Source organism: Anguilla anguilla, chromosome 3, assembly GCF_013347855.1.
Source record: "Anguilla anguilla isolate fAngAng1 chromosome 3, fAngAng1.pri, whole genome shotgun sequence".
Lineage (NCBI taxonomy): Eukaryota > Metazoa > Chordata > Actinopteri > Anguilliformes > Anguillidae > Anguilla > Anguilla anguilla.
The window spans coordinates 22,529,935-22,554,648 of NC_049203.1; the positions used below are offsets into that span (position 1 = coordinate 22,529,935).

Sequence of the window (24,714 nt, forward strand, 5' to 3'; positions counted from 1 at the left end):
TAAACGAAGTAAATATGGAATCGTTGAACTTTGTTTTGAAAAATAAGATACACTACCTCAAAACATTGTATTATGTAATAACATAGCCAAGACCAAGACAATACAACAATACCACTCACAACAAAACAACAACATCTGGATCAAAGAGGGAGTTGGGTCCTCTGAGGTGAGCCAGGTACCCAGTCAGCTCCCTTTGCCTGGCTGAGTATCCTGCACAGTACATGGGAACCAAGCCACACGTCTCCTAGCTCCCCCTGCCCCCAGTTGGAGGCATGTCCTGAAAGCACTGCCAATGCGAACTGAGAGCTTCACCCCACAGGAAGGAACAACAAATAGCATGGGCTCCCAGGTGCAGCAAAGATGCCAAGTGGGTCCTATGGCATAGAAGGTATCTGAGCGCCAAAAGGGGGTACATGATTAGAAATAAGTGCCATGCATATTATGACAGATCTTTTCACCTTTTGTTCAAATAAGATCTTACAAAGTTCCAGGGCCCTTAATGACCATTCTTCTCATAGACCCGGAGGGCTGTAGCTGCCTTTTCCGTTGAAAGCATTTTCATAAAGTCCTTCAACCAATTTTAAATACTGGAACAGAACTGTGACACAACTATTTAATGAAAATGGCCAATTATATAATTGCAGTGAATTATTACAAAAATACACATTTCCTGTTATGGAGTATGCTGTTATTTTTGATGGAATAACTTCAGGTCTAAAATAAAGCGGAGTGATCACAGATATGGGAGACATGAGCAATGTCAATGTTTGCCCTTGTTTAAAGTCTTTTTATATCTGCTATTTGTCTTCAAAACACGATGAATATTTTTGTATGTAAATATAACTGTTGATATGTTTGTATTCAATAAAAAAAACTTTTGCTTTTCAAAATGCAGCTGCTCTTAAATGGCTGGAATTCAGTAGTGTCTCTGGAATTGTGCACATTCTAATGCTACAATTGTTTTCTTATACAAGTCGTGTAGCAGATACTGTTACGCAGCATGACTTATATAATGTACATCCATTGCATATATACAGCTGAATATTTACTGAAACAATTTAGGTTAAGTACCTTGATCAAAGGTATAACAGCAGTCTCCCTCCAGGAATCAAACTTACAACTTCAGAGTTGGTGTAGACCTGTACCTTGGAGTTAAAGGTACAAGATCTATAAACCTGATATAGTAAACTCTTCAAAGCAAACTATTTGCCAAATTTACTGCAGTACTGGTTTGCCCAGCCCCCACCATTATGCTACATACTTGGATATAATATATTGACTAAAACTAGTGACTGGAAACCCTAGACTGAGCTGGAGTCATGTGCTGTTCATGACTCAGTGATCTAACCGATCAAAGCCTCCTGCTGCAGAGTAAAAATGCACTCATTGGTTCAAACAAATATGTTACTGTAAGTGCAATAGAAGCTCCACCTCCAACATGCCAGAGATACGTGTTAAGTGTGTGGAAGTTGAAGGCAAAGAATGGAAGCCAATCACCCCCCCCCCCCCAAAAAAAAAACAAATAAAAAAAAAACTAAACAAAAAAAAAAAATAGATTTGGAAGATCAACATAAAGTCTTCTTCTTCAGTGTGTATGTTGCGAAGTGATGTATACAATGCATGGTAAAAAAATAAAATTATAATTTCATATGCACCATGACAGAACAGAAAATGCAATGCAAATGAAATGTTGACAGGAACAGCTTGACAAAGAGCTCAGAATGCATACATTAAATCAGCTCTCAGGTTTAGAGCTGTCTTCCGACCGAATCTGACTATAAACCTGGTGAAAGCTGGTCTTCACAGAACGAGAACACGGTGAATTGGTGGCCAGTGCGTTTGCTTGTGCTAGTGCTGCAGGCGAGACGGAGCAGTGCATTGGCTTTCGCACTAGCCAAAGGGGTAATCTGGGGTGAGACACTCCTCTCCCAAAACACACTGAGGCCCACCTGCTGATACCTCACTGGGGAGCACTCACATTTCATCTCATCCCAACCCCCTGCCCCCAATTCACGATATTTAACTACCCCCAAATCCCCTGGTCTCCTCTGGGGCGTTTGATGTGAAGGCTATATAAGGCTCTGCTGCTTCTCGGGAGCTGAGGCGGGTGCCATGTCTTTTTATTCGCCCCACCAGGCAGCAGTCTCCTTGGTCCAAAAAAGGGCAAGCACTGTCTTGGAATGTCTGTCCATCTCCTCCTGTTCCTCCCTCAGTCCCGTTGGCAACAGGAAGTCCCTCTGAAGCAGCGGTTATAAGACCAGATCCAGGGGGTGGCCACCTTCAGCCTTTCTTTTGCAGAGGGAGGACACCAGGGTAAGTGTTTTATTCTTTTAAATGAATACAGTCATTTAGAAAGTAGTAACTTACCAGGTGTAATCATGTCACCTTTGAGTATGTGAACCTGAGAAATGTGGAATAGTGTTTGGGAAAAAATATTTTCCCCCCATAATTGTGACTACATTTTAGCCATGAGACATTTTGTATTTTTGTTTTGTTTATTTTGATAATTGTATTGTAAGTATGGTCATAACCAACTTAAACATCAGTAATGTTTGAAGGCAATGTGTTCATGGGTGTAATGAAAATAATTACTGTACAACCATACATTTTATCCAACATTGTCGAACATAATTCATCCACACAGAGGTCATTTCTGCCAGAACAATCGCTGAACAATTTTGCATAGAGCCATTTACAAACAGGTTGATACCCAGCAATCAGGAGAGAATAATAAAAATTATTCAGAAAAAAACATAAAAAAAAATAAAAGGAAAAAATAGAAAAATAATTCCCTTATTCCTTAAGGTGATACACGCACACATATTAGAGTAATCAGGCCTGCACTTTCATGGGTGACAGAATGACTGTGCTGACAGGCTGGTCTTTTACATGAATGGTGCTCATGAAGGCAATGAATAAGCAGTCTGGTATCTGATAGGATTCCCGAGTCTTAGTGTAGGGATATGGAGGACTCATTAAGACCAACAGCTGGCTTAACTAGCCTACGCCACAGGACGTTCCTTATAGGAAATATAGAGATAGAGCTGGTCCTCTTTGTATTTTCCAGATGTCCAAAGCCAAGGTCGCACCTCCTCCTCCTGGATGCCTTCTTGATATCAATGATCCGAAGGTTCAAGAGGCAGCGATTCGCATCCAGGCATCGTACAGAGGACACCGGTACTGTGCCTCCTCAGTTTCTCCACTTTCAGCCTCAACTTTCTTGAGTTAAAGATTTTTCTGCTTTACTGAATGGGATTCTCCTCAAAAAGATGTCCAAATCTAGTGACCCTCACTGTCTTGAGTGAATGAAAATTTCCTCAGTTCAGGTTTGCTCCCCACCCATCCAAGCTCCCCTATCTCCTCTGTTTCTATACCCTCTATTTCTAGCCTTCATTTTCAGGCTGCTGACTTAAGAGCCTGAACGAGCCTCTGTTCAGGCATGTCTCAGTATAGACATTGCCCCTAAACAATCTGTCTATTTTGGCATTTTCCATTAAATAACTGTCTGTTCATTATTCAGTTTGTGTTGAGTAATGCAGACAAACATCCAATACCCCCAGCAGTATTGTGCAACTAGACTACGCTGTTTTAGAAACAGACATTTTTTTGTTTCAGGTCACGGAAGGAGCTGAGGGAGAAGGGTCCCCCCAAGGTTCTGCAGGAGCTGAAGGATGTGGTGCTGCTGGAGGGCAGTGCTGCAAAGCTGGAGTGTCGGGTCAGCGCCTTCCCTGACCCCTTCATCGTCTGGTCCAAGGACGGCAAGCAGCTGAAGGACGGGCCAAAGTACCGATACGTTTTTGAGGACCCAGACGTGGTGGCCCTGGTGGTGCGGGACGGGGTGCTCGCAGATCTGGGGAAATACACCGTTACCATCAAAAACACTTTTGGGGAGACCTCAGACTCAGCCTGCATCAAAGTGGAGGGTGTGTAATGTGGAGTGTATCCATTACTGTGAATCAGTATTAAGGCTGGGTTGAGGATACTTTTTATGATCAACTGATCAATTTATTAGAATATAGCAAGTCATTACATTCAAATGTCTGCAAAGGTTCTAGGTTTTATTTTCTGCCCAAGGGGGCTGCAGAAATTTACTTCAATTTAGTGCCCGAGGGTTTCAAGGGATACTAAGGCCAAAAATCTAAATTTCATGATTTCCTGCTTACATTGAGCGCTATCAATCCATCCAGATTTTTTTTATATGTTTGTTAAGTTTCAGCATAAGGCATTAGATCATGTAATGACATTGAAAGTTGTATCAATCACTGACAAGTGCATAATTTTCTAAGCAATCCACTTCCCTTATTAATGTTTATCTACTAGGACTTATTTCTTCACTGCTGAAACGTGTCAATCTACACACAATTCAGCCTCTTTAGCTTCAGTCTGACAATTGCCTTGCCTGATAATCTAGTAATCTGTTACGAAGTGATCACTTCATACTTTTTTGTCCGACGCAAAATGTATGAACAGCTAGATGTTGTTTCTTCTGATGCTAACTAGCTGACGCTGAGCTACTCATATGCTCACACTGGTTTCTTGTGATTGCAAACCACGATCTCAGTTGCAGCCAAACTTTCAAAAGTACTTCCAAGACTCAATTGGTTCTTAATTAGGCTTATTAACGTGTTTAATTTTTTAAACCTATTAACACAATTGTAATTTGCTTTGTCTTTGAATTCTACATTATCTACCAAATGATTAGTTTTAGTGGCCCTGTGTCCATGCTTAGACCAATTAGGAGCCTAATGATTCATCTTTAATTTGATCAGTAAAAAAAAAAATCTTTTTATGTAATAGTTTGCAATATGACACAATAAGCACAATGCAAACATCAGACTTTTATTCTTCATGGCATGCATAGCTATTTGACGTAATGTGGCTTAAGAGGATAAATTATCCCCCTAAACACGAAAAACACCTAAAGAAGAGAAATTAACAGTTTGTTAAAATTCTGGAATTACAATTGTAGATGGATCGATAACCAGCATACACAGTGGCCCCCTAGGACTGAGGTTGGAAGCCACTGCTCTAGTCTGTAGGTAAACAAGGATAGATGGGATGAATGGCCTGGTCTTGCAATGGTTCAAACAAATTAAATATTTGTATTTCCTGGTCTAAACCCCCTCAAAGCATGACTGGCAAGAGTACACTGCCTGTTTATTATGTTCTGATTTCATGTTTTATAATTTGATGCTGTTTGGGAGTTGCATGGAGAAGAGAATAATAATGGTTTGGTTTCTGGTTCTGCAGTTCCTGCCAAAATTACAAAAGGGCCAGAAACTGTGAAGGCGAAGAAAGGATCGACTGTGACTCTGCGGGCTGATATCAGCGGGGAGCCACCTCCTGATGTGGGCTGGATGAAGGATGGGCAGGATATCGAGGAGGATGACAGGTTAGTGACCCTTTCACTAATTACCAAAATAATTATAGATATTGTGCAATCACTGTTTTTTTTTTTTTTTTTACTATAAACTTGTTCATTAAACCATAATAAAAAGAAATGTGGATTTACCTTTTCCAAATTTACAACTGGGAAAATAACAACATTTATTTGACTGAAGGGGTGTATGCCCTCCAAAATGAGTATTCAGCACAGCAAGAACCAACTAACTAGCAAATTACTTCATTTAAGTAAGGATGTGTTGCTGCCAGCACAAATGTTTTTTAATTTATGTTACTCTTAATTTGACATGCCAACATAGCCACTTATACAATACAGTCAGTATCAGTAAAGGGTCAAGCAGGGATACAAACATATTTGTAAAATGAGCTGGTTTTCCTTTGCCACTGATTGGTGAAAAAACAAATCTCTTTGGTAAAAAAACAAAAAAAAACAAAAACAAACCTCTTTTGTTGATGACATTGGAAATAACCAAATCCTCCAGCAGTGGGCCGTATAATAACCTTTTGGTTTTCAGGAAACTGAACTGCAGCATTACTGGAATAGAGTGTGTAAGATCCTATTTTTGAGCTGGTCTTTACAGGGGAAGCATGCTGTACAAATTAACAATACAAATGATACAATAGTAATGTTCATTCACTGTGACAATACAAATTGTCTGTTACCAATGAGCATGACATGCTATTGTGGTGTAGAAAAATACAAAAAAAAAAATTGATTGTAAAACAGCTTAATTAATATAGAAATTAACATCTTGAAATGTGAAATAAATTTTACTATTTGCAGTTGTGCATATGTCACTATATGTATGTAACTTTTATTTGTCTTTTTTTTCCAGAGTATTTTACGACATAGGGGACACGAACACAACCCTGACAATCAAAAAGGCACAGCCATCGGATGCGGGGAAATACGAGATCTTTGTAGAGAACAATCTCGGAGTAGACCAGTCGTTTGCCCGTGTGGACGTCCAATAAGGTGTAAAGAATACACACTCTTCTCTGTCACTGTTCAAATACGGCCCTGCTCTTCCCCTACACCCACCCACTTTTTTTCTTGTGTTTCTGTAGCCTTGCCTGAATACGTCCGCTAGCTTCTGTCATGATCTTCCAGGCTATTGGCAAAAGGTCTCTTAGGCTTCTCTGGCCTAAACAACATTGAAGCTGCTCAGATTTTTTAAAGGAGGATTCACTACAAATCAATCAAATTAGGGTGTATGTACCATACTCAAATTATTATTATATAAATATGCGTTTGCAAATATAGTTCAGTTACCTGGAATCCTGTGCAACTTTTCTATTTTGGAAACTAAATAAACACTCATGTATTAGCTGCAGCTTTACCTGACTGAATAAACGTTTTAATCAAGTGTCTGCTTTTTGAGTAAGTTTGTTATTCTATACAATGTTATTCATAATTTTTCAATTTTATTACCATATATTTCAAATCTTTTGCTTTTTTGTATTTGTAACAATAACTATATAAATATAGCCAGGTACTGAACAGAAATTACATAATTCATTCATTAATTATGACAGGAGAGTTAAAATAACAACATTACAATGGCAGAGCCTGCAACACATAATTTTCCAACAATGTATGAATTTGTTTGTCATTCTCTACACTTTCAACACTTTCACTTCACAGAGCAAATGAAACTGCAGTTGTTTTGTCTGGTCTTTCCTGCTTTTGCTTCATTCTGCATATCAATGGTAAATCTCACCAAGCATCCTGTAAACCCAATTCTAGTGCATTGTGCATTGCTCTTAAAGAAGTATCAGACAAATATTTCCTTTCAGATTTTTAGCACTGCATCTGAAGCAAGTCACAAAAATGTGATAAAGGACAATTGAAAAAAGCAGAATATGGCCATTCTGGTTTCAGTTTTTGCAGTATCTGACCAGTGTTGAAACAAAAAGGTGTTATCAGACTCAAATCCCCTTCTGTTTTTTTATTTTAATTTATTTATTTGTTTATTTTACACGTTAGCTTTTAAACAGCTCATAATTGCTTATTACACTCACTTAAGCATGCAGGCAGAAATGGGCCTCTCCTGACTATTATTTATTTATTTATTTATTGTCATTTTATGATTTGGTTTGAAATTTCATCACATTGGAACCAGATGAGATTTTACTTTCACATTTTGCAAATAAGTGAAACCAAAGTTTCAATAAAGTCCCTGAATCATTGATCACAATTTAATTTGGCTGGAGAAATATCGTAGCTATAATTAAGAATTCATCTTCGACTTTACGGCCACCGTAGTTTCAGGAAGTGTATAAACATGACATCGTTGGCTTGAAAATGTCAGCAACAGTCAGAAGAGGTGAATGTTTGGAAACGTTTGGTATTGTCACAGAACTGTAGTTCTAGTTCAAATGAATTGGGAAAACGAATTTGAAGAGCGTCAATAAACTGTAGCCTTTCTCCCACTTTTGGACATCTGCTGGTGTATACAGACCGATAAGGTATGTCAGCACAGAATTTGTTTGAAAGATAGCTAGCTATTATATTATCCAACACTACCCAGCTTGTTAGCTACCTTGACAGCTGTATGTTAGCCTGTTGAATTGTATTATAAACAAAGCGACCAAACGAGCTAATATTTGCAAGACGTATTCGGGGATGCGATTGATGAAATCAGTTGCAGCTTGGCAAACTTCTATTTAGCGTGCTAACGTGTAACTTAACTTGGTGCTAGTTAGTTTGATTCGTTTCGTGACGCACATACTCATAACGTTTTAGCTTTTGTTTTTTGTGTTTTGCCCATGTTGTAACTACGTTAACGTCAAATGGCTATCCTGTCCGACGAGATAGGATCAATCCAAAGGACGCCGGCCACAATAGTCGATAGAAGTAGCTACTGTAGCTACCTAGCTAACTTAAATAAATTTGCTTAATGTTTATATTGGTACACATCAGTTGCTATTGCATTATGTACATTTTTCGGTGTAAGAATTCTAGATGTATACTGAAAATGCAGAACGCCGTCAGAACCTTGTAATCTGAATATGTTGCATTCAGCGTACTGAATTCTGTTTGATGCAGAATTTGGCGTAATGCTTTTTTATTTATTGAGCATTCAGAAATGGTGATCATGTGATTGCTATTTCACACTTGTTTCGATAGTTTCACTGGGGTGGAAGTGACAGCGTTGATTAATGAAAAGGAAACATACATGCCTTTGTAAGCCGTAATTTTCATTAGAGGAAGTATTGCTGACAAGTACAAGACAATACGTTATTATTCATATGGATCTGACCTCTTGCTCCTCCAGGATATTACATGCCAAAATGCCAAACATAATAGCAAAACATCCCTACATGTTTCTTGAATCTAGCAGTAGTAACAACAACAACAACAATCATAATAATAATAATAACAATAATAATATGACTACTACTACTACTAATAATAATAATGCCAATGACTATATTGTATTTTTCCATATTAAAATGTGACCGTGGTGTTAAGTCACGTTTGACTGTCATTCAGTTAAATGTGGAATGTGGCATAATGTGGAAATCCGAAGGCTTGAAGTTTATGAAGAAGTGACTTTTCTTTTTAAACACCCAATGGCAGTTTTTCGAATGTTGCATTGACCCTTAATATCGCACACAGGATGTCTTCGCCCTCTTGCGGACAGTTGAACCTTGTGCGGACTCTGGCTACATTGCTGCGGAATGATGGTACCTCATTTTACTGTGTTATTTTAATTAGCTCTTTGGTTTCATTCTTGTTGGTTCTATAAATATGCTTTTGCAATGCCTGCGACTGCATTAGGGAGTGTCTTTTGCATTCAGAAAAGAGCCAGTGTTACATTTAAGGTTACATAAAACATAACATGCTAGATGGAGTGGAGCAACATCTGAGCCAAGTTGCAGACCATATGTAATGCTGTGATATGTCCTGCAGTTCAGCCTGACCCTAGCATCCAAATTGGTGATCAAGGACAGTGGTGACCTATAGGGCTAGGATCCTTTACGACAGTTGGTGTAATTCACTCTAAAATAACGCTTAATCTTTTGTCTCTTTCTGCTAATTGGAAGGCCTGTGTTCAAGAAGAATATTTTGAAATATTGAGAAACTTGATTAAAATACTGTTGATGCGTTACCTCAGTTTGGAGTTATGGTAGGCTACCCAACGTGCTGAACTGAAATGGAATTGTACATGATGGCCCTGAATACATTTTTATGAGCATGTATGTGTCTTTCTGACATATTCTTCCATTTCAAAGTATTATGAATTGCTTGATATGTTCAGGATGGTATTATACTGTAAGCAGTCATAAACCTTGAAGCAATACACCTGTTTCACTGACACAACAAGTCCTCATATTAGGTCACGAACATGGTAACCTATAGGACCCTGATGTTGTTTGAAACCAGTAAGTAGACCAGTATCTTTGTACCAGTTCTGAGACATGGTTTCTCCTGCTAATGTGTCGTTTGTTGTGTCTATGATGACTAATAAGTCTTGTTCTCTCTGTGGTGAAGGTGACTCTGTACTGGATGGCAGCAGCACCCTGACTCTGCAGGTTAGCTGTCTGCAGCATCTCACCCGCCTCTTCCAGCAGTTTCTCCACTCGCGGACCAATCAGCACGGCTTCCTGGCCTTGGCGTCACACCCACCTGACACGCCCGCTATGCTGCAAGTCCAGTTCCTCTTCGACATGCTGCAGAAAACCATCTCCCTCAAGGTACTCTCCTCTGCCTCACTGCCTCACCTCCTACCTCTCCTCTCACTTCCCTGGCCCTGTCGTAGGACCAAGAGAACTTCTCTTAATTACAGAAACTTGGTGGGGAGGAAAATTTTCTCTCTGCTCTAATTCCATCTGCGGTCTTGACCAACACATCCAGAATTCTAATGATTTGATCTACATTAAGTTCATTTTGATGTCATTAAATGGTATAGCTGTTTCTTTCTCTTCCTCCCGATCTTCTATGTACAGCTCATTAATCCTCCTGGCGTCAGGCTCCAGTCGGCTGTGAAAATCTTCCCCTTCAAATCCCTCAGATACTTGGAGGTACAGTATGAAGAGTCATACCCATTAATCTTGCTTTATCTACATTATTTTGTGCCACTTGGTGAGATTCAGTCAAACATAGTCTGTTTAAGGGCACAAGCAATTAAAGTGAGTTAAAACAAACCCATAGTGTGTGCAATGGGTTGAGTGAGTGTAACATTGTCCCTGATGCTCTTTCCTCTCTCTCACGTAACAGCTGAAGCGCATCCCCCCTCACTGTCTGGAGGGCCTGCGGGCTGTTTACTCTGAGCTGCAGGTCTTCATCTGTTCTAGAAGTCTCTGCTCTTTACAGGTACAGCATATATAGCTTTTCAGAAACATGGGGACTGATTTATTAAGGATAGTGCTCATTTGTGTCAGTTTTGTAAAAAGCTCTAATGTTTTCTTGAATAACCCTTTATGTGTATGTATGTGTGTGTGTGTGTGTGTGTGCATGTGTGCGTGTTTATGTTTGTGTGTGTGTGTGTGTGTGTGACAGGAGCTCCTGTCTCTGTGTGGAGGGGATCTCAGTTCAGCGTTGCCGTGGCTCGAGCTGCACACGCTGAACTTCAGCTACAACTCCATCAGCTGCTTGGATGAGTCTCTGGTGAGTCCCCAGCTCCCAGCGCCCAAGGGCCTTTCTGTCACAGGATTAAGGGTTGAGTTTTCCGTGAGCTGCTGTGATTCTTTTTTTTCAGTAGCTAATGATTCAAATCATCTACCATTAAGCATACATTCTCTCTGTTTCTGCTCTTAACAGAGATTACTGAACGTGCTGAGGTCCTTGGACCTCAGCCATAACAGGATCCAGACCTGCGGGGAGTTTCTGCAGGTAAGTTGGAGAGCTAGCAGCACGTGTCCATTTTGATGCGAAAATCTCCTGGTCTTCTGAAGTCCCTCTTGCCTTGCCTTGCCTTGCCTTGTGATTTCCTACTCATTCAAGTAAAGACAGGGTGTTGGTTAGCTGGGGGTTTATCCATAGTCAGCCGAATGGATGGCGATGTTGGTGATTCAGCACATTTACAAAAATATTGGTAGTGCTGACTCTTGGTACTGTTAATCCTGTCCTATCCTCCTCTTCTTCATTCACGTACCGCAATATATACAGCACATACGAAAGACAATCTCGCACAGTCCTTGATACTCTACCTCAGTTTACCATAACAGCCCACCCTGAAAGGCTTACAAATGGACTAAGTAATTAAGAAGATTAATAAACTTATGCTCCTTCTCTCAGTGACTTGGAAAATACAGAAGAAAGTGCCGTCACGTGCAAACAGACGTTCTCCTGCAACTTTAGCTGATCTAGTTTTATATTTTTTAATTAATTTAATAAGGAACTGCAGTGCCGTGCACCATGAACAAATGGTTTGGTCCAAATATATAAATTGCTATACCATAATGGGTACTGTACCGAGGGCCGGTGTGGTGCATATCCGTCACACATAAAACTGACCATTCAAAGACCGGTATCCTCTGACGCCTCTGTCTTTGCAGTAATGTTTCACCGGCCAGACGGCTGTTATTAGTAATCAGAGATGAATGGTGTCTCTTTTTCTATGACCATTTTGTGAGCAAAAAGGCATGTTTAAAGGTTATATTTATTGGCTGGACTGCAACAGCGGGGCCCGGCCTACAAAACGCTCATGTCTGTGACTGACTGACTGAGTGACTGAATGAGTGGGTGATTAAGTTGGTCGGCCGAGTTATGACATCACACCGTTGGTCGGCCGGTCCAGCCATATACTAGGTTTTGACCTGGTCTTGTTCTTCTTTCTACAGCCACTGGGTGACTTGCAGCATTTGAACCTGGGGTACAATTTTCTTCAAAGGGTGCCTGTATTGGCGGTCAGCTGCAGGGCCACGCTTGTCAAACTGGTTCTCAGGAACAACGAGCTGGAAACCATTAACGGTAAGAGGAGAGAAGAGTTTGAAATGCCTGGGAAGGCTAAAGGTACTAAGGCACTGCAGACTAACCTAACCTATATGTGTATTGTATTGTTTCTTGAGGAAGATATTTACGTGCGTTTTGTTCACATGCACCACTTAAACTGCAGGAGTGGAACAGCTCTGCTCCCTGCAGCACCTTGACCTGGCCTACAACCTGCTGATGGAACATTCCCAACTGGCCCCCCTGTCTCTGCTGCATAACCTCAACACGGTGAGGCTAGCACTTTTTCAACAGTGCCCTCTTATGAACCCCACATGCACTGCAGGCTAATGTACTGGCATGTTTTTAACTGGCTGCCTTGCTCAGTTACTTTCTTATTGCTGGCTCGTCGGGTTGAAATCTATTTTTCTTGCCGTTATGCTAGCTACATAATCATCTTGCTGTGCACGTATCCTACTGTAGGGTAGTAATAATAATAGTAATACTAATGTGACACTGCAATGATACTGAAATTGTGTTTTACATGTATAATGATAATATAGTGTGCTTATGTAGTGATACTGTAGTATACAGATGTACTCGGTGTAGTGTAGGCACAATAATACTGTATTTCTGTGGTATTCGGTATAGATATGAATATTACATTTACATATATTTAGCAGACGCTTGTATCCAGAGTGATTTACACAGATTACTTTCTTTACATACAATCCATTTATGGATGTATATTCAGGTTAAGTACCATGCCCTTGACAAAGGGGATAGCAAGAATGTAAGGACTGCAGCTACTGCTGCCATGTTCAATGCTTGTATTTCCTATACCTGTAGGAAGTAATAATACTCAGCTATAAATGCAGCACTTGAGCCTTTACCATGAAAACCGTCTCTTCTGCACCTTTGTCTAGTTTTAGCTTGAATAATTTTAGGCAGAGGATTGTGTTTGAAGGAAAACACACAGCACACAGGGCACAAGTTCATGTGTTGTTTTTCGGTGTCAGAGTGACGACTCTTCTCTTGTACCTTGTCTCTATCTGTTTGTCTCAGCTTCAACTGGAGGGAAACCCGCTGCACTTTCACAAGAACCACCGTCTTTGTGCTGTGCGTCACATATCCCCAAAGGCAGCCTTCCGCAGAGTGAGTTACTCACCCGTTTACTACTGCAGGGCTTCAGGGGGTGGCCGAGTGTAGTTGGCTATTACTGAATGTGACACAGCGGCCTCTGATGAACTTTAATGGGAGCTGAGGGACCAGTAGATACACAAGCAACAAAACTTTTTTTTTTTACGGTCCCTTTGTTAAGCTAGCTAGTTCACCAAGACCAGATATTGTGTGTTACAGTGGTCCAATTAGATAGCTTACTGGATAATGATTTATTTTTTTTGCCAAGTAGGCTACTAACATTATACTAATGGGAGGTCAGGTCATCACATCACATTACATTAACTTCATTGCATCTGTTCTTATCCTGAACAATGTGTAGTGGTGGAGAACATTGGTTGGTACTCTCAGGAGTAATAAAGGCCCATTTATAAACAATAAATGTAATCTTAAACAAACAAACAAGAATTTGTAATGATAATTAAGTTGCATGAAATGAGTTCTCTTGAAAGTATTAATTAGATCTGTTGTATGCTGTATTACACTTTTAAATGCTATTTCACAGGCAGCTGCCTTGCAGTTGAGAGCCAGTGTTGCACAAGTGTCGCTAGACAAGTAGGCTATTGACAGTTTAAGTTCTGCGACAGTCAGTTTCCAGAGTTTAATGAGCACGCTGGTCTGTGAGTGCTGGGAAGCATGTTTAATGGATTCAGGAGGGCAGCTGCTAATAGATAATAGCAGGGGGTTCCAGGCAGCCTTCTTTTGGCTCAGATGTATTTTGATCATGAACATGTTTCATATTTCTGTTTCTCGCATCCCAGCTCAATCTGGACGGCTGCCTCCTCTCATCATGTGAGTTGGAGGTGAGTGCTCGTTTTTAAGTTACACTTCCTCTCAGACGGTATGAGTCGCAGACCATTTAATTTTGAGGGTTTAAAAAAAAAAAAAAAAAAAAAACGTAATTCAACCTGTTGTACAAAGCAGAAGTATATTTGCATATTTCATCTTTATGATAATTTTAGTTTTTAAATCAATTTTTATTTTCACTTAAGGCTTTTTGTCGGGAATATGATTCAGTTTGGGTTAGGGTCTGGGGTTAGACCTATTTTTCATGCCCTTGAATATTATTTACCTGAGATTTCATGATGGCTGGTTCTAATTTCATTATTGGTGTGTGTGTGTGTGTGTGTGTGTGTGTGTGTGCATTTTCCAGGTTCTGCGTAGGCTGGGACAAGTGATTGGCCAGATTCCACCGACCATGTCCCAGACTGCCATGGCAACAGAGAAGAGCCCCCAGGAGGTGTCCAGTGGGGCGGGGGAGATGAGTGACAGTCTGTGTCTCAGTGAGCCGCCAGTGAAACCTCTGCACAGGAAGAAATCCAAGGTAACCCCCCTCCCACCCCCCATTGAAATTCAAATAAGGGCATACAGTAACAAATATACGAATAAGTAATAGTGGCATACTATTTTGCAACATGCACATTTCCTTTGTACCGTATCCACAGTTCCTTCAGCGCATATATTAACCAAAGATGCAGTCGCATTCCTAGTCTGCAAGCTTCAAGCAGCGATCCTGTTTTTATATGCAGTCATCACAATTTCCCTGTCCGAACCCTAAAACACGTTCTGGCCTGAGGATGTGTCCCCGTGGATTCTCTGCTTTCAGACTAAAGTCAGAGTGAGGAGAGCCAGCATCTCGGAGCCCAGTGACACAGACCATGACCTCAGGACCCAGTCTAGTCTGCAGGGTGCGCATTTACCTACGAGGAAGTGGCTGTCTGCACTGCCGGTTGACTGTGTGCCTGTGCATCTGGTTATGAGTGTAACTGCAGTTTGTGTGTGTGAGTGTGTAAGTGTTCTTAAGTGCATTTTTGGTTTCCTTCAGACATTGTGCTCCATCACCAGAAGGACATAGAGAGGATGGAGACCTTCCGCCATCAGCTCGGTGAAGACTGGCTGCTCTACCATCACCACCTGGAGAAGCCGCGGGAAGCCGGCCGCTCGGAACCCGACCACCCGGGGGTCGTGAACGGCCACTGTGCCGCCCCCCCTTCAGAGAGCGCGGGTCCTCCTGACCGGGTGTCGCCGCCGTCCCAACTGGAGCAGAACGCCACCCCTCTGCTCACCTCTGAGCCCAAACAGGAGTGGCTGGAGCCGGAGGCCGACACAGAGTCCACCCTGCGGTGGCCTGGGCACGGGGTGGAGAACACGGACTCTACCCTGGAGACCAGCGCGGGGGAGATTCAGCTCCCGGGGAACGGCAGCACCCCCCTCCAAAAGGAAGAGGAGGAGGAAGAGCTCGGGGGTGAGTGGGTGGCCCTGCATCAGTTATATTCTTCTGTGTTTGGCAGTAGCAGATTCCTTTTGGGAGAGATTGAATGATATGGTTTGCAGGGTGATATATTGTGTGTGGGATGGGGGGTGGGGGGGTTTGGGGCAGAGGCAGATTGTAATGTAAGACAGTGGGGGGGCCAGGATGCAGTGTGTGATGGTGTGGGGGTGAAACGGTGGGAGAAAGTGTGCGCTGGGGGTGTGTAGTTTCTGTTGGTGGCAGCGATATAGGCTGTTTCTCTTCAGGTAATTGCGGCACGGTTTACTGCAACTGGAGAAACATCAGATGGTTCTCACTGCTGGAGCTTCAAGCTCAATGCCACCTTTGTGCTACATTGTTAGCTGCCCACAACAACATTTCATTTAATAACATTTCATTTGTTTTTTTGTTGATGGGTGAGGTTTAGTGGTGATGTGCTGAAAAAGGAAAACTACTGAGACAGTGTGGTTTCTCTCCCTCAGTGGACCTGTGCCTACCCCTGCTTGTGGGAGTGCTGTCGGAGGGAGAGGAAGACCAGGGGATGAAGACGGCCCGGGGTCCCCTGTTCCTGCGGGTGAAGTCGGGTCACATGCTGGAGGTGGACATGCAGAGTGGGCGTGTGCTGACCAAGCTGGAGCTGGACAGCCTGCGTGAGGTCACCACTTCTCTGGCCGCCTGGACGGAGAAGGTCAGGGGACACGGTGGAAGGCAGAGGCCCAGTCCTGACACAGGGCATGGCCCTGATATCTAACAGGCACTCCTGGAGCCTTTAACCCAGTCGTAACCAGCCCTGTTCCTGGAGCTCTACCGTCCTGTAGGGTCTCGCTCCAACCCTAACAAAGCACACCTCGTTCAACAGCTAGAGGTCTTGTTGAACTACTGATTAGTGGAGTCAGGTGTGGGTTTGAAATGAAATTAGGGTTGGAATGAAAACCTACAGAATGATAGATCCCCAGGAACAGGGTTGGTTACTGCTGCTTTAACCTCACAGGCCAATCCAGCCAATCCTCATCCAGGGACCCATTGGTCTCTTCAGTTCAGAATCGATGCGAGCGGAATTCGCCGACACGCGTTGACGTCTTCTTCCTCTTAATTATACTGAAGTTCTCATCGCCAGTACAGTTCCCTGTGTTCCCTGTCCGCGTTGTCCGCTTTGCCCTGATCCCTCCGTCTCTCCTGCTCCGCCCCTCAGGAGGAGACGCGCCTCCCGGCCGTGGATCTGCACTTCAGCTACATCAACCGCACGAGACGCCAGCGGCGCTACGTCATGCTGGACGAGAACCCCGAGCAAATGCAGCAGGTGCGTGGTACCCCAGCGTTCAGCCTGAAAATCTCGAGTACGCGGCCAGCGTATGATGACTGACACGAGCGCAGATTTGATTGTATGCTTGTTCCTACCTTGTAGCGTCGGTCTTCATTTCTGCCTTTCTCCGTGTCGTTACGGATGCTACTGTTCTTCTCCCGTGTGCCCTCCAGGCCTTGGCAGACATCTTGTTTCAGGCGGTGGAGGAAAATAAGCGCAGGGCTCCGCAAGGCCATCAGCAGATCGAACGCATGCAGTGTCTGAAGTGCTGTGCTGAGTTCTGCCAGCAGGGGGCGAAGCAGATTACTGGAAGGGATTTGGGGGACCAGGATGAGAGCCGACAAGCCGATGGCGGTGAGCTTTTTTACACTTTACTTTATTGTTTTTAGTTAGGTTGTCCAAGGCTCAGCCACATTTATCACGATTCTACGTGACATTTTTGCTGTTTGCCTCCACTTACAGTTTATAAGATTTTTTTCATTGGCTCCAGTTAGCCTGCCAGATTGCAGTCTGGCCAAGGTTGATTAACAGTATGGTGGTGTTCCTCCTTGGCACAAACCTGCCATATACTTTTAGGGTTTCCGATTGCACAATGATCGTAGTGCGTGTAAAAATGCACTCCGTACAGAAGTAAAAACACTGCCTGTGAAATTATATCCACGTTCTTACCATACAAATGAACCTTGACAAGCCACCAACCACTGAAGTTTCTGTATGCTACCAGTTAGAATGTGCTGTCTCCTTCCAGGAAAACAGTTTGCATTTGAAATGTAGGCCCTTCATAGCACGTGACATTCTGACCATGCTGGTCATCCTGAGTTAGAAGTTTTCAAAGAGTTATTATGTTTTGGTGTCACTGTCCACTGGAAGATCCACTGGTGATCATGCAACCCCACTTTCTGTCTTAAACTTATATAACCCCACTTCCTGTCTTGGATGCCCATATAACCCCACTTCCAGTTGTGGATGCCCATTTAACCCTACTTCCTGTCATGGGTGCCTATATGACCCCGCTTTCTTTCAGTGGATGCCGATTTCTGGTCGCGACTGTGAGGTGAGTTTTGGCAGGTGAGTTCTGGTGTCTGTGCTTACAGATTTTATTTATTGTTTTTGTACCAGCAGGGAGTGCACTCAGCTGTCCCGTGTGTGGCAGTGATCACGTGGTCCAGGTGGCAGACCAGTTGGCTCCCTCCACCAGTACTCCTGTCCAGGGATCTTCTGAGGAGGATGATGCAAATCGCGACTACACCTTTCATGACTCCAGCGCTCAGGTACATCGTCTCCAGGTGTGTGGTTTGCAGAAGGCGTGTCGTTTGAAGCTGTGTGTTCTAAAGGTTCTCTGTAGGTCAGAACTGTTCCACAGTGCCACACGCCAGAATGGTAGACAGTTGGTAATAGCATTGAGAACTTCAACATTCACTGCTGTGTGCCTGTTGAACCCCTGCATTATAACCTACAGGCCCCTCTGTGTGCCTGCAGAAAATTTTAGGAAGATCTGAGCCTTCATGGGAATTTCTTTTCCAAATTTACATGGAATGTCCGTGTCGCTGTGAAAATTCCAACAAAGTGGCATGGGGTGTAAAGCAGAAAGTATTGAGTACAATTCAATGGAGGTTATACTGATTATCTGTAATGGTTTCGTCATTCTGAATTTGGGGTTTTGTTCCATTTTGGGCGTCGTGCTCTAGGGATATTGTTTTTGGTAATGCCCTGTTGCTCAGGAACTGCTGACTATTAAGAAACTAGATCCTTTTGTTTTCACGGTTTTAACAGCCTTGTAGACAAAATTCTCAGTTAATAATATGGATCTATGGGGAGCACATTATGCATGGGCTGATTTAATCATTATTCATGGCCTAATTAATTTCTCTGGTTAATGTGCTCCTAGTTTATAGCATAGAAGCATATAGGCTGTACAAGGAAATATTTTGTTACACTATAAATAACATGCGTTATGAAACCATGTACCACCCACCTTGGCTACTCATATCATGTGACTTTACAGACCCAAAGCTATACAGCTATTTCATGTTTGCATGAAATTGCACATCATTGGCTGACTACATCAATGGTAACCCATGTGCCATGATACAAGATGTGATGTGGCCAAAAATGGCTGAATGCTGCAAGCCAAGGAAATGTGCATACATGCCCATGTGCATACAAGTCGTTCATTGATTTAAATATCCTTTATGATTATGGCAGTTGCTCTTTTGCTTGGTTGGCCATGAACTGTGATGAAGAACTAACACGATATAGTAGAGCACCAGGTCTGAACATGATGAGATTATAAAAACAGCCTTATACTGCCTACATCAATCTGCGGTTCTGGTTGTGTCTATAGGACCCTGCATTAGGGGAGGCCAGTTTGACTACTGGCAGCCCTGCTCACATGGAGACGGGGCTGTCGGACACCTTCCTCACCGCCCGGAGCCACACCTTCTACATCGGGGATGGGGATGGAAGCAGCCTGACTGACAGGAGCCCCCCCTCCCAGCTCGCCGCCTTCCAAACCCCCAGTGGGCCTGCCAACGAGGAGCTGTACTCCAGCTACAATTACACCAGCACCCCTGACACCAAGGCCACCCCGCCCCTCCTGGCCCCGCATCTGAACATGGAAGGAACCAACTCCGGTGGGTTTCGGGTAGAAATCGGTTGGAGGGCAAGCTGGGTTTCGGGTAGAAATCGGTTGGAGGGCAAGCTGGGAAGACTAGGTTTGGGAAGGAGAATTCCCCCTCCTTAATATTATTGAACATGTGTACCATAATGAAACATGGTCTAGGGTTTAATGTTTTGGGGGAACATGGATAGTGTGTTAATTAAAAGTTTGTTTTTATTGTGAAATGTATAGGGAAACATGTTTTTTGTACATTTACTGTAGACACATACAGGCCCATTATTATTATTTGTTTGCAATTCCCAGTGTAATGGACTGTGGAAATGGAAAATGCACAGGTTCAAAGGTTAACATGAAAATATAGATTTTAATTATATCATTTATGACTTTATGACTGTACGCATGTGATGTTGTAGATGAATGAAATGGTTGACTCCAGCTACTAATTCAACAATACACTGTTTACTGTCGATGTCAATATTCATGTCAATATTGCATACAGTTCTTGATATTTTAACATGTAAAAAGTGAGGGAATACTGATGCTGTCATCTCAGCAAAATTATGAGTTGCAATTTAATGAAAATGTTGCATGAGAAAATGGAACAAGGACAGGAATTCTCCATGCGCAAGACATTATAAACATGATAAAAGGTTTTTTGAAATGGTAAAGAAAACGATGAGGAAAAAATGAAACATGGAATTATTGTGCATTTTCTTTGTGTCTTACAGCTCCATTTGACATGATCTCTGAGGACTGTGAGGTTGTAGACCACCGGCTGAAGCTCTTCCTTGATGTGGAGGTGTTTGAGAGCGACTCTGAGGAGTTCCGCTGCCATCTCAAGGCAAGGGGGGTCAGAGAGGCGTGGGGATGTATTAACTCATGGGCCGAAGTCAATGCAGAGTTTTGTGTTTTCCACAAATGGGTAATTTTATGTGATTTAGATTGTACAAGGTTTTTTTCTGCAGGAAGTACATTGCCCGCTTTTAGGGATAAACTGAGCTTTTAACCGCTACTGATCCACTTCCCCCAGACACGGGACAGATTCTGAAAGTGTTGTCACTTCCATGTTTCCCATGTGTTACCACGGCCACAGAATCTGTATATGCATCAGGCTGTTAGTCTTCTAACCCTGTTCCACATATCCTCCCTAGGTCACTCGCTCTCACGCACGTATGCATGCACTCTTTGTGTGTGTGTGTGTGTGTGTGTGTGTGTGTGTATTTTTGAGTGTATGTGTATGTGCACGCGTGTGTGCTCTCCCTATGCTTATGCATGTGCACTTTCTGTGTTCTCCTTATCTCAGATGTCCGCAGTGAAGTTTGGGAGCCCTGTGGAGTTTCCGTCACTCTTGGTTGTGTCAGACCAGTCCATCTACATCCTAGAGATTACCATGGAAACACAGTAAGTCGTTAACTGTCTAGAATACATACATCCTCAATGTTCTGGTCTTCTTTTAGCAAGAAAAAACAACTTCAGCAGTGCTCATGTTAAGGGAAGAAAATAAGGCTTTCTTGGAAACTCAAGATTTAAAAGTTTGTTCTTTTTAATACCCTATTGTTTCATTGATTTCTGTATTGAATGTTCAGAATTATTAGCCATTTTATGGGATCAAAATTGTGAATATTTAGTCTATTTAGTTTAAAGGCTTTTAGTATGGCTTTTACAGGTTTAGCTCTTTGGCAATTATTTAATTCGCAATTTGTAATTCACTGTTAGCCAAGAGTTTGGCCAGTGGGGCACAGGGGCATTTTCTGTGGATTATGCTCTCAATGTCATCCCTCATCCATCGCGTCAGGCATCTCATGAAGACATGTAGAGAAAAGGCATCACATTTGTTTGGCTGCTCTTCTGATTTCGATCAGGATATCAATAAATGGGTAATTTGATGATGAACAGATTTAAACTTAAAACAGATGAAATGGGTGTCCTCATGCTTTTTGCCTTTTTAATATTAGGGTATAATTTTACTGCAGTGCTTCAAAAATTTGGAGCTGTTGTCTAGTTGTTTTTGACAGTTTTTTTTGTTGAATTTATTTTTATATTCTCTTTGTCTCTCTCTCTCCTAACAGAAGGCAGCCTTCTGATGTGTTCCTGAAGAGAGGGGGTCATCGTATCACTGAGCTCAGCTACTTGGAGTTGGGCCTTGGGTCCCAGAGCATCCACATGGAGTTCGAAGATGGGGGGTCTGCCTACACCCTGCTCGTACGAGACCGCCCCCGCTGCAAGCATTTCTTTGGACTCCTCACAGGCAAGCACGCATACCACTGCTAGCTAATGCATGCTGCATATATCTGCACACTGTTCACATGCCACTGCAAAATCATGCCACCTGCATGCACCTACACACTAGGGCAGTGCAATGAAGCATATTAACGATGATCAAATTTTTAAGTGTCATGGAAATCAGTGCTGACGTGGTGTAATAAAAAATCATACCTAATGCTGTAGTTGACATCCAAACTTCAGAGGCCATGTGAAATGTTTCCAGCAAAAAAAACATCACCATTGATGTCTATTGGGTGCTGAAAAGATGTCAAGTCAGCAGCAAGGTCTTGCACCTTCCATGTGATTGACAAAAACACATCACATGAGGAAGGGCGGGAAGTGGTGTGGGTTGGGAGACGTACTTCTGTGAAAAACAATTTGGTAGTGTTTTTTTTTTTTTTTTTTTTTTTTTGCTTAAAATTTGTAGATAGAGAAAGACTACTGCGTGCTCACAAAAAATCAGTAACCATCCTGGAGGCAGAACAGCTGGGTCAAAAAGAAAAATGATAATGAATAAATGATCAATTTCTTATAAATTACTTTTCAGTGCCTTTTGTTTGGAATGGTATTTTGGTGTTTGTTGTCTGGAAATTTAGTCGTTGGTTAGCCATGTGATGTCACTTCCTGTCCTTCACAAGCTCCAGAATTTCATCCAAGTTTTTAAACATGAAAGCTCACATGTTCATAGAGGCATGGTAAGTACTTTGTGCTTTGAGCTTTGGCAATTGACATCTATACATCGCTAACACCACTGTCTTTCTCTCAGGAATCGCGAAAGAACTTGCTCCAAAATCCAACAGCAAACTCAAGTCCATCTCCAGCACCCGCCTGAACCCACAGCACCACCTCTGGTAGGCAGGTTCTCGGCTGAACTGTGCTGTCGGGGTCCTGAGGGTAAATGGGTTCCAAAAAATAATGCTGTGTTTCCGTGTTGTACAGGTCACTGCTGTGCGATATCAGCCAAGACGTTGAGCACTATCAGCCCCAGTTCCTGTATGTCCTGGCCTTCATCATGTCTGGTAGGTTACAGCTGAGCTGTGCAAGGCTGCTCTTTTTCAGTATTTATCCTGAGAATCTTCAAGAAAAACAAATCTATTTGGTTAAGCTAATCTCTTGGTTCTTGAGAACATGTTTTTTCACAAGTTCTTTCATTATTTCTTGTTGGTATTTGAAAGGCTCAGCTGTGATTTTTTAAAATGACCTTTCTGTTTCTTTTTTTTCCCTCTCCCCCAGGTGGCAGTTTGAGCCCAGTGACAGTACTGGTGACTCCGGAAACATTGTACCTGCTCAACGAAGACCACCAATGGCGCAAGAGCTTGCCTGATGCAACACCCAGTGAGCACCCATCATCCAGTGGAAGTGTCGTAGTTCAGGAGACTCAGCCAATCAGCTGTGTCAGCTCGGTCCATTTGTTCGCCTGTGACCCCTGCAGAGTCAACATTAACATTTATGATGAGGTGAGATACAGGTTTGAGGAAGCCATTAAACGTGCTAAAGAGAGGGAAAGAATTTACAACATGTCCTTGCCAACATTAATCTTGCCCAGATACAGGCTTGCTATAGTCCAGGGGTGTCCATCTCCAGTCCTGGAGGACTGCAGTATCTGCTGGTTTTTGGTGTGTTTCAGTACAAGTGATTCGCTTAAGTCATTGATTGGCTAATGTGTCCACACAACTTGCTCTCAAGTGTCCTGATTGAAAGCAAACCACGAATACCTACAGGTACTGCGGCCCTGCAGGACTAGAGTTTGACACTCCTGCTATAAGGCCATTCTGTAACTTCTGAGCTTCTTTATTGGCAGGTCTTACTGTGTATGCCATACACTGTTGATTCTTTAGCATCTCCCTGACCAGCTGTTCAGGTTTTGGCCTCCGCTTGGTTAGTTAAGGTGAAGAAACATCAGGTCTAAATGCGTGTCTGTTTCTTGTCCAGGTGGAGAAAGAGGAGAGGCTATGGGTGCTGCTTTCTGGGAGCGCCGAGCTGACTCAGGCCCTGGTGGACTGGGTCAGGACCCGGTGGGAGGCCATGTTTGGGGTCCGGCTGATGACTTCCATTCAGGAAGCAGGGTCCTGAGCACTGCCCTTGCAGCCTCTACACGTCTGGACGGACACGCGTTCTGGGCCCAGGACCCACAAACTCCTCCTCATTTCTGAAGTCTGGGAGGAAGGAGTGCAGTTTTGTAGCCTCCTCTGAAAGACAGAGCACAGGGTTTTTTGTAGCACTTAAATAAGGGACTTTTTGTATTGTTAGTGAAAGGGAATCCAGTCACAAACTGAGGGAAAGCAGTTGGAAAAAGGACTTGTGTGTTTCACCCAAACCGCGCAGCCTGGAAATGAGCATCCCGATAGTCCATGGAATGTGCATTATATTTCTTGCAAAAGAATCTCTTGGTTTCTTCAAAAATATTCTTCTCAGCTTCAATTATGTTTTCAAAATATGTAGTATTGATGGTCAGTGGCCAGAGGCAAAGTATACCAAATGCATAGGAGACACCGAGGAGCCTAACACTCATGGTGTGAGTGTTTATTGCAACGCCAATAAGCTGATAATGTACAGAAAGCAAATGTATTCATAACAGTTTGAACATTGTATGTACCTCATCAGTTGATGAGTTAAAAAAGGAATCACTTTTTCCAGCTTGTTTATTTCATTAAAAAAAAAGAAAATAAAACCCAGTGTTTCCTGTGGTGTTCATCACAAAAAATAACTTATTGAAATTAGAGGGGTTTGGATTTCAGGGATACAACCTAGTTCCCTTTAAAATTCAAAATATGTGTATCATGCAGATCTGACGAGAAAAACATGAAGAATTTTTT

At 42.6% G+C, this 24,714-nt stretch overlaps 2 protein-coding genes across 4 annotated transcripts; both read left to right on the forward strand.

Moving 5' to 3' along the window:
* Window positions 1-2,291: 2,291 nt before the first annotated feature.
* On the forward strand, window positions 2,292-6,770 carry LOC118224094 (SPEG neighbor protein-like). The gene is made up of 5 exons (XM_035411283.1): window positions 2,292-2,310; window positions 3,063-3,177; window positions 3,616-3,923; window positions 5,251-5,392; window positions 6,240-6,770. The coding sequence occupies exons 2-5, from the start codon at window positions 3,068-3,070 to the stop codon at window positions 6,376-6,378; spliced, it is 699 nt and encodes a 232-aa protein (XP_035267174.1). The 5' UTR covers window positions 2,292-2,310; window positions 3,063-3,067; the 3' UTR covers window positions 6,379-6,770.
* Window positions 6,771-7,673: 903 nt separating this feature from the next.
* On the forward strand, window positions 7,674-24,558 carry stk11ip (serine/threonine kinase 11 interacting protein). 3 transcript variants are annotated; one of them, XM_035411143.1, is made up of 26 exons: window positions 7,674-7,872; window positions 9,026-9,093; window positions 9,902-10,104; window positions 10,357-10,431; window positions 10,628-10,723; window positions 10,910-11,017; window positions 11,171-11,242; window positions 12,193-12,322; window positions 12,468-12,571; window positions 13,346-13,435; window positions 14,221-14,262; window positions 14,613-14,783; window positions 15,066-15,147; window positions 15,285-15,704; window positions 16,193-16,398; window positions 16,903-17,010; window positions 17,187-17,367; window positions 18,133-18,299; window positions 19,358-19,646; window positions 20,362-20,474; window positions 20,937-21,034; window positions 21,703-21,881; window positions 22,665-22,749; window positions 22,838-22,917; window positions 23,132-23,355; window positions 23,831-24,558. In XM_035411143.1, the coding sequence occupies exons 2-26, from the start codon at window positions 9,027-9,029 to the stop codon at window positions 23,969-23,971; spliced, it is 3,531 nt and encodes a 1,176-aa protein (XP_035267034.1). In that variant the 5' UTR covers window positions 7,674-7,872; window position 9,026; the 3' UTR covers window positions 23,972-24,558. The 3 variants fall into 3 exon arrangements, with proteins under 3 accessions (XP_035267034.1, XP_035267037.1, XP_035267036.1); XM_035411146.1 differs by having other exon boundaries at window positions 18,133-18,284; XM_035411145.1 differs by having other exon boundaries at window positions 7,675-7,872; window positions 18,136-18,299.
* The last annotated feature ends 156 nt before the right edge of the window (window positions 24,559-24,714 follow it).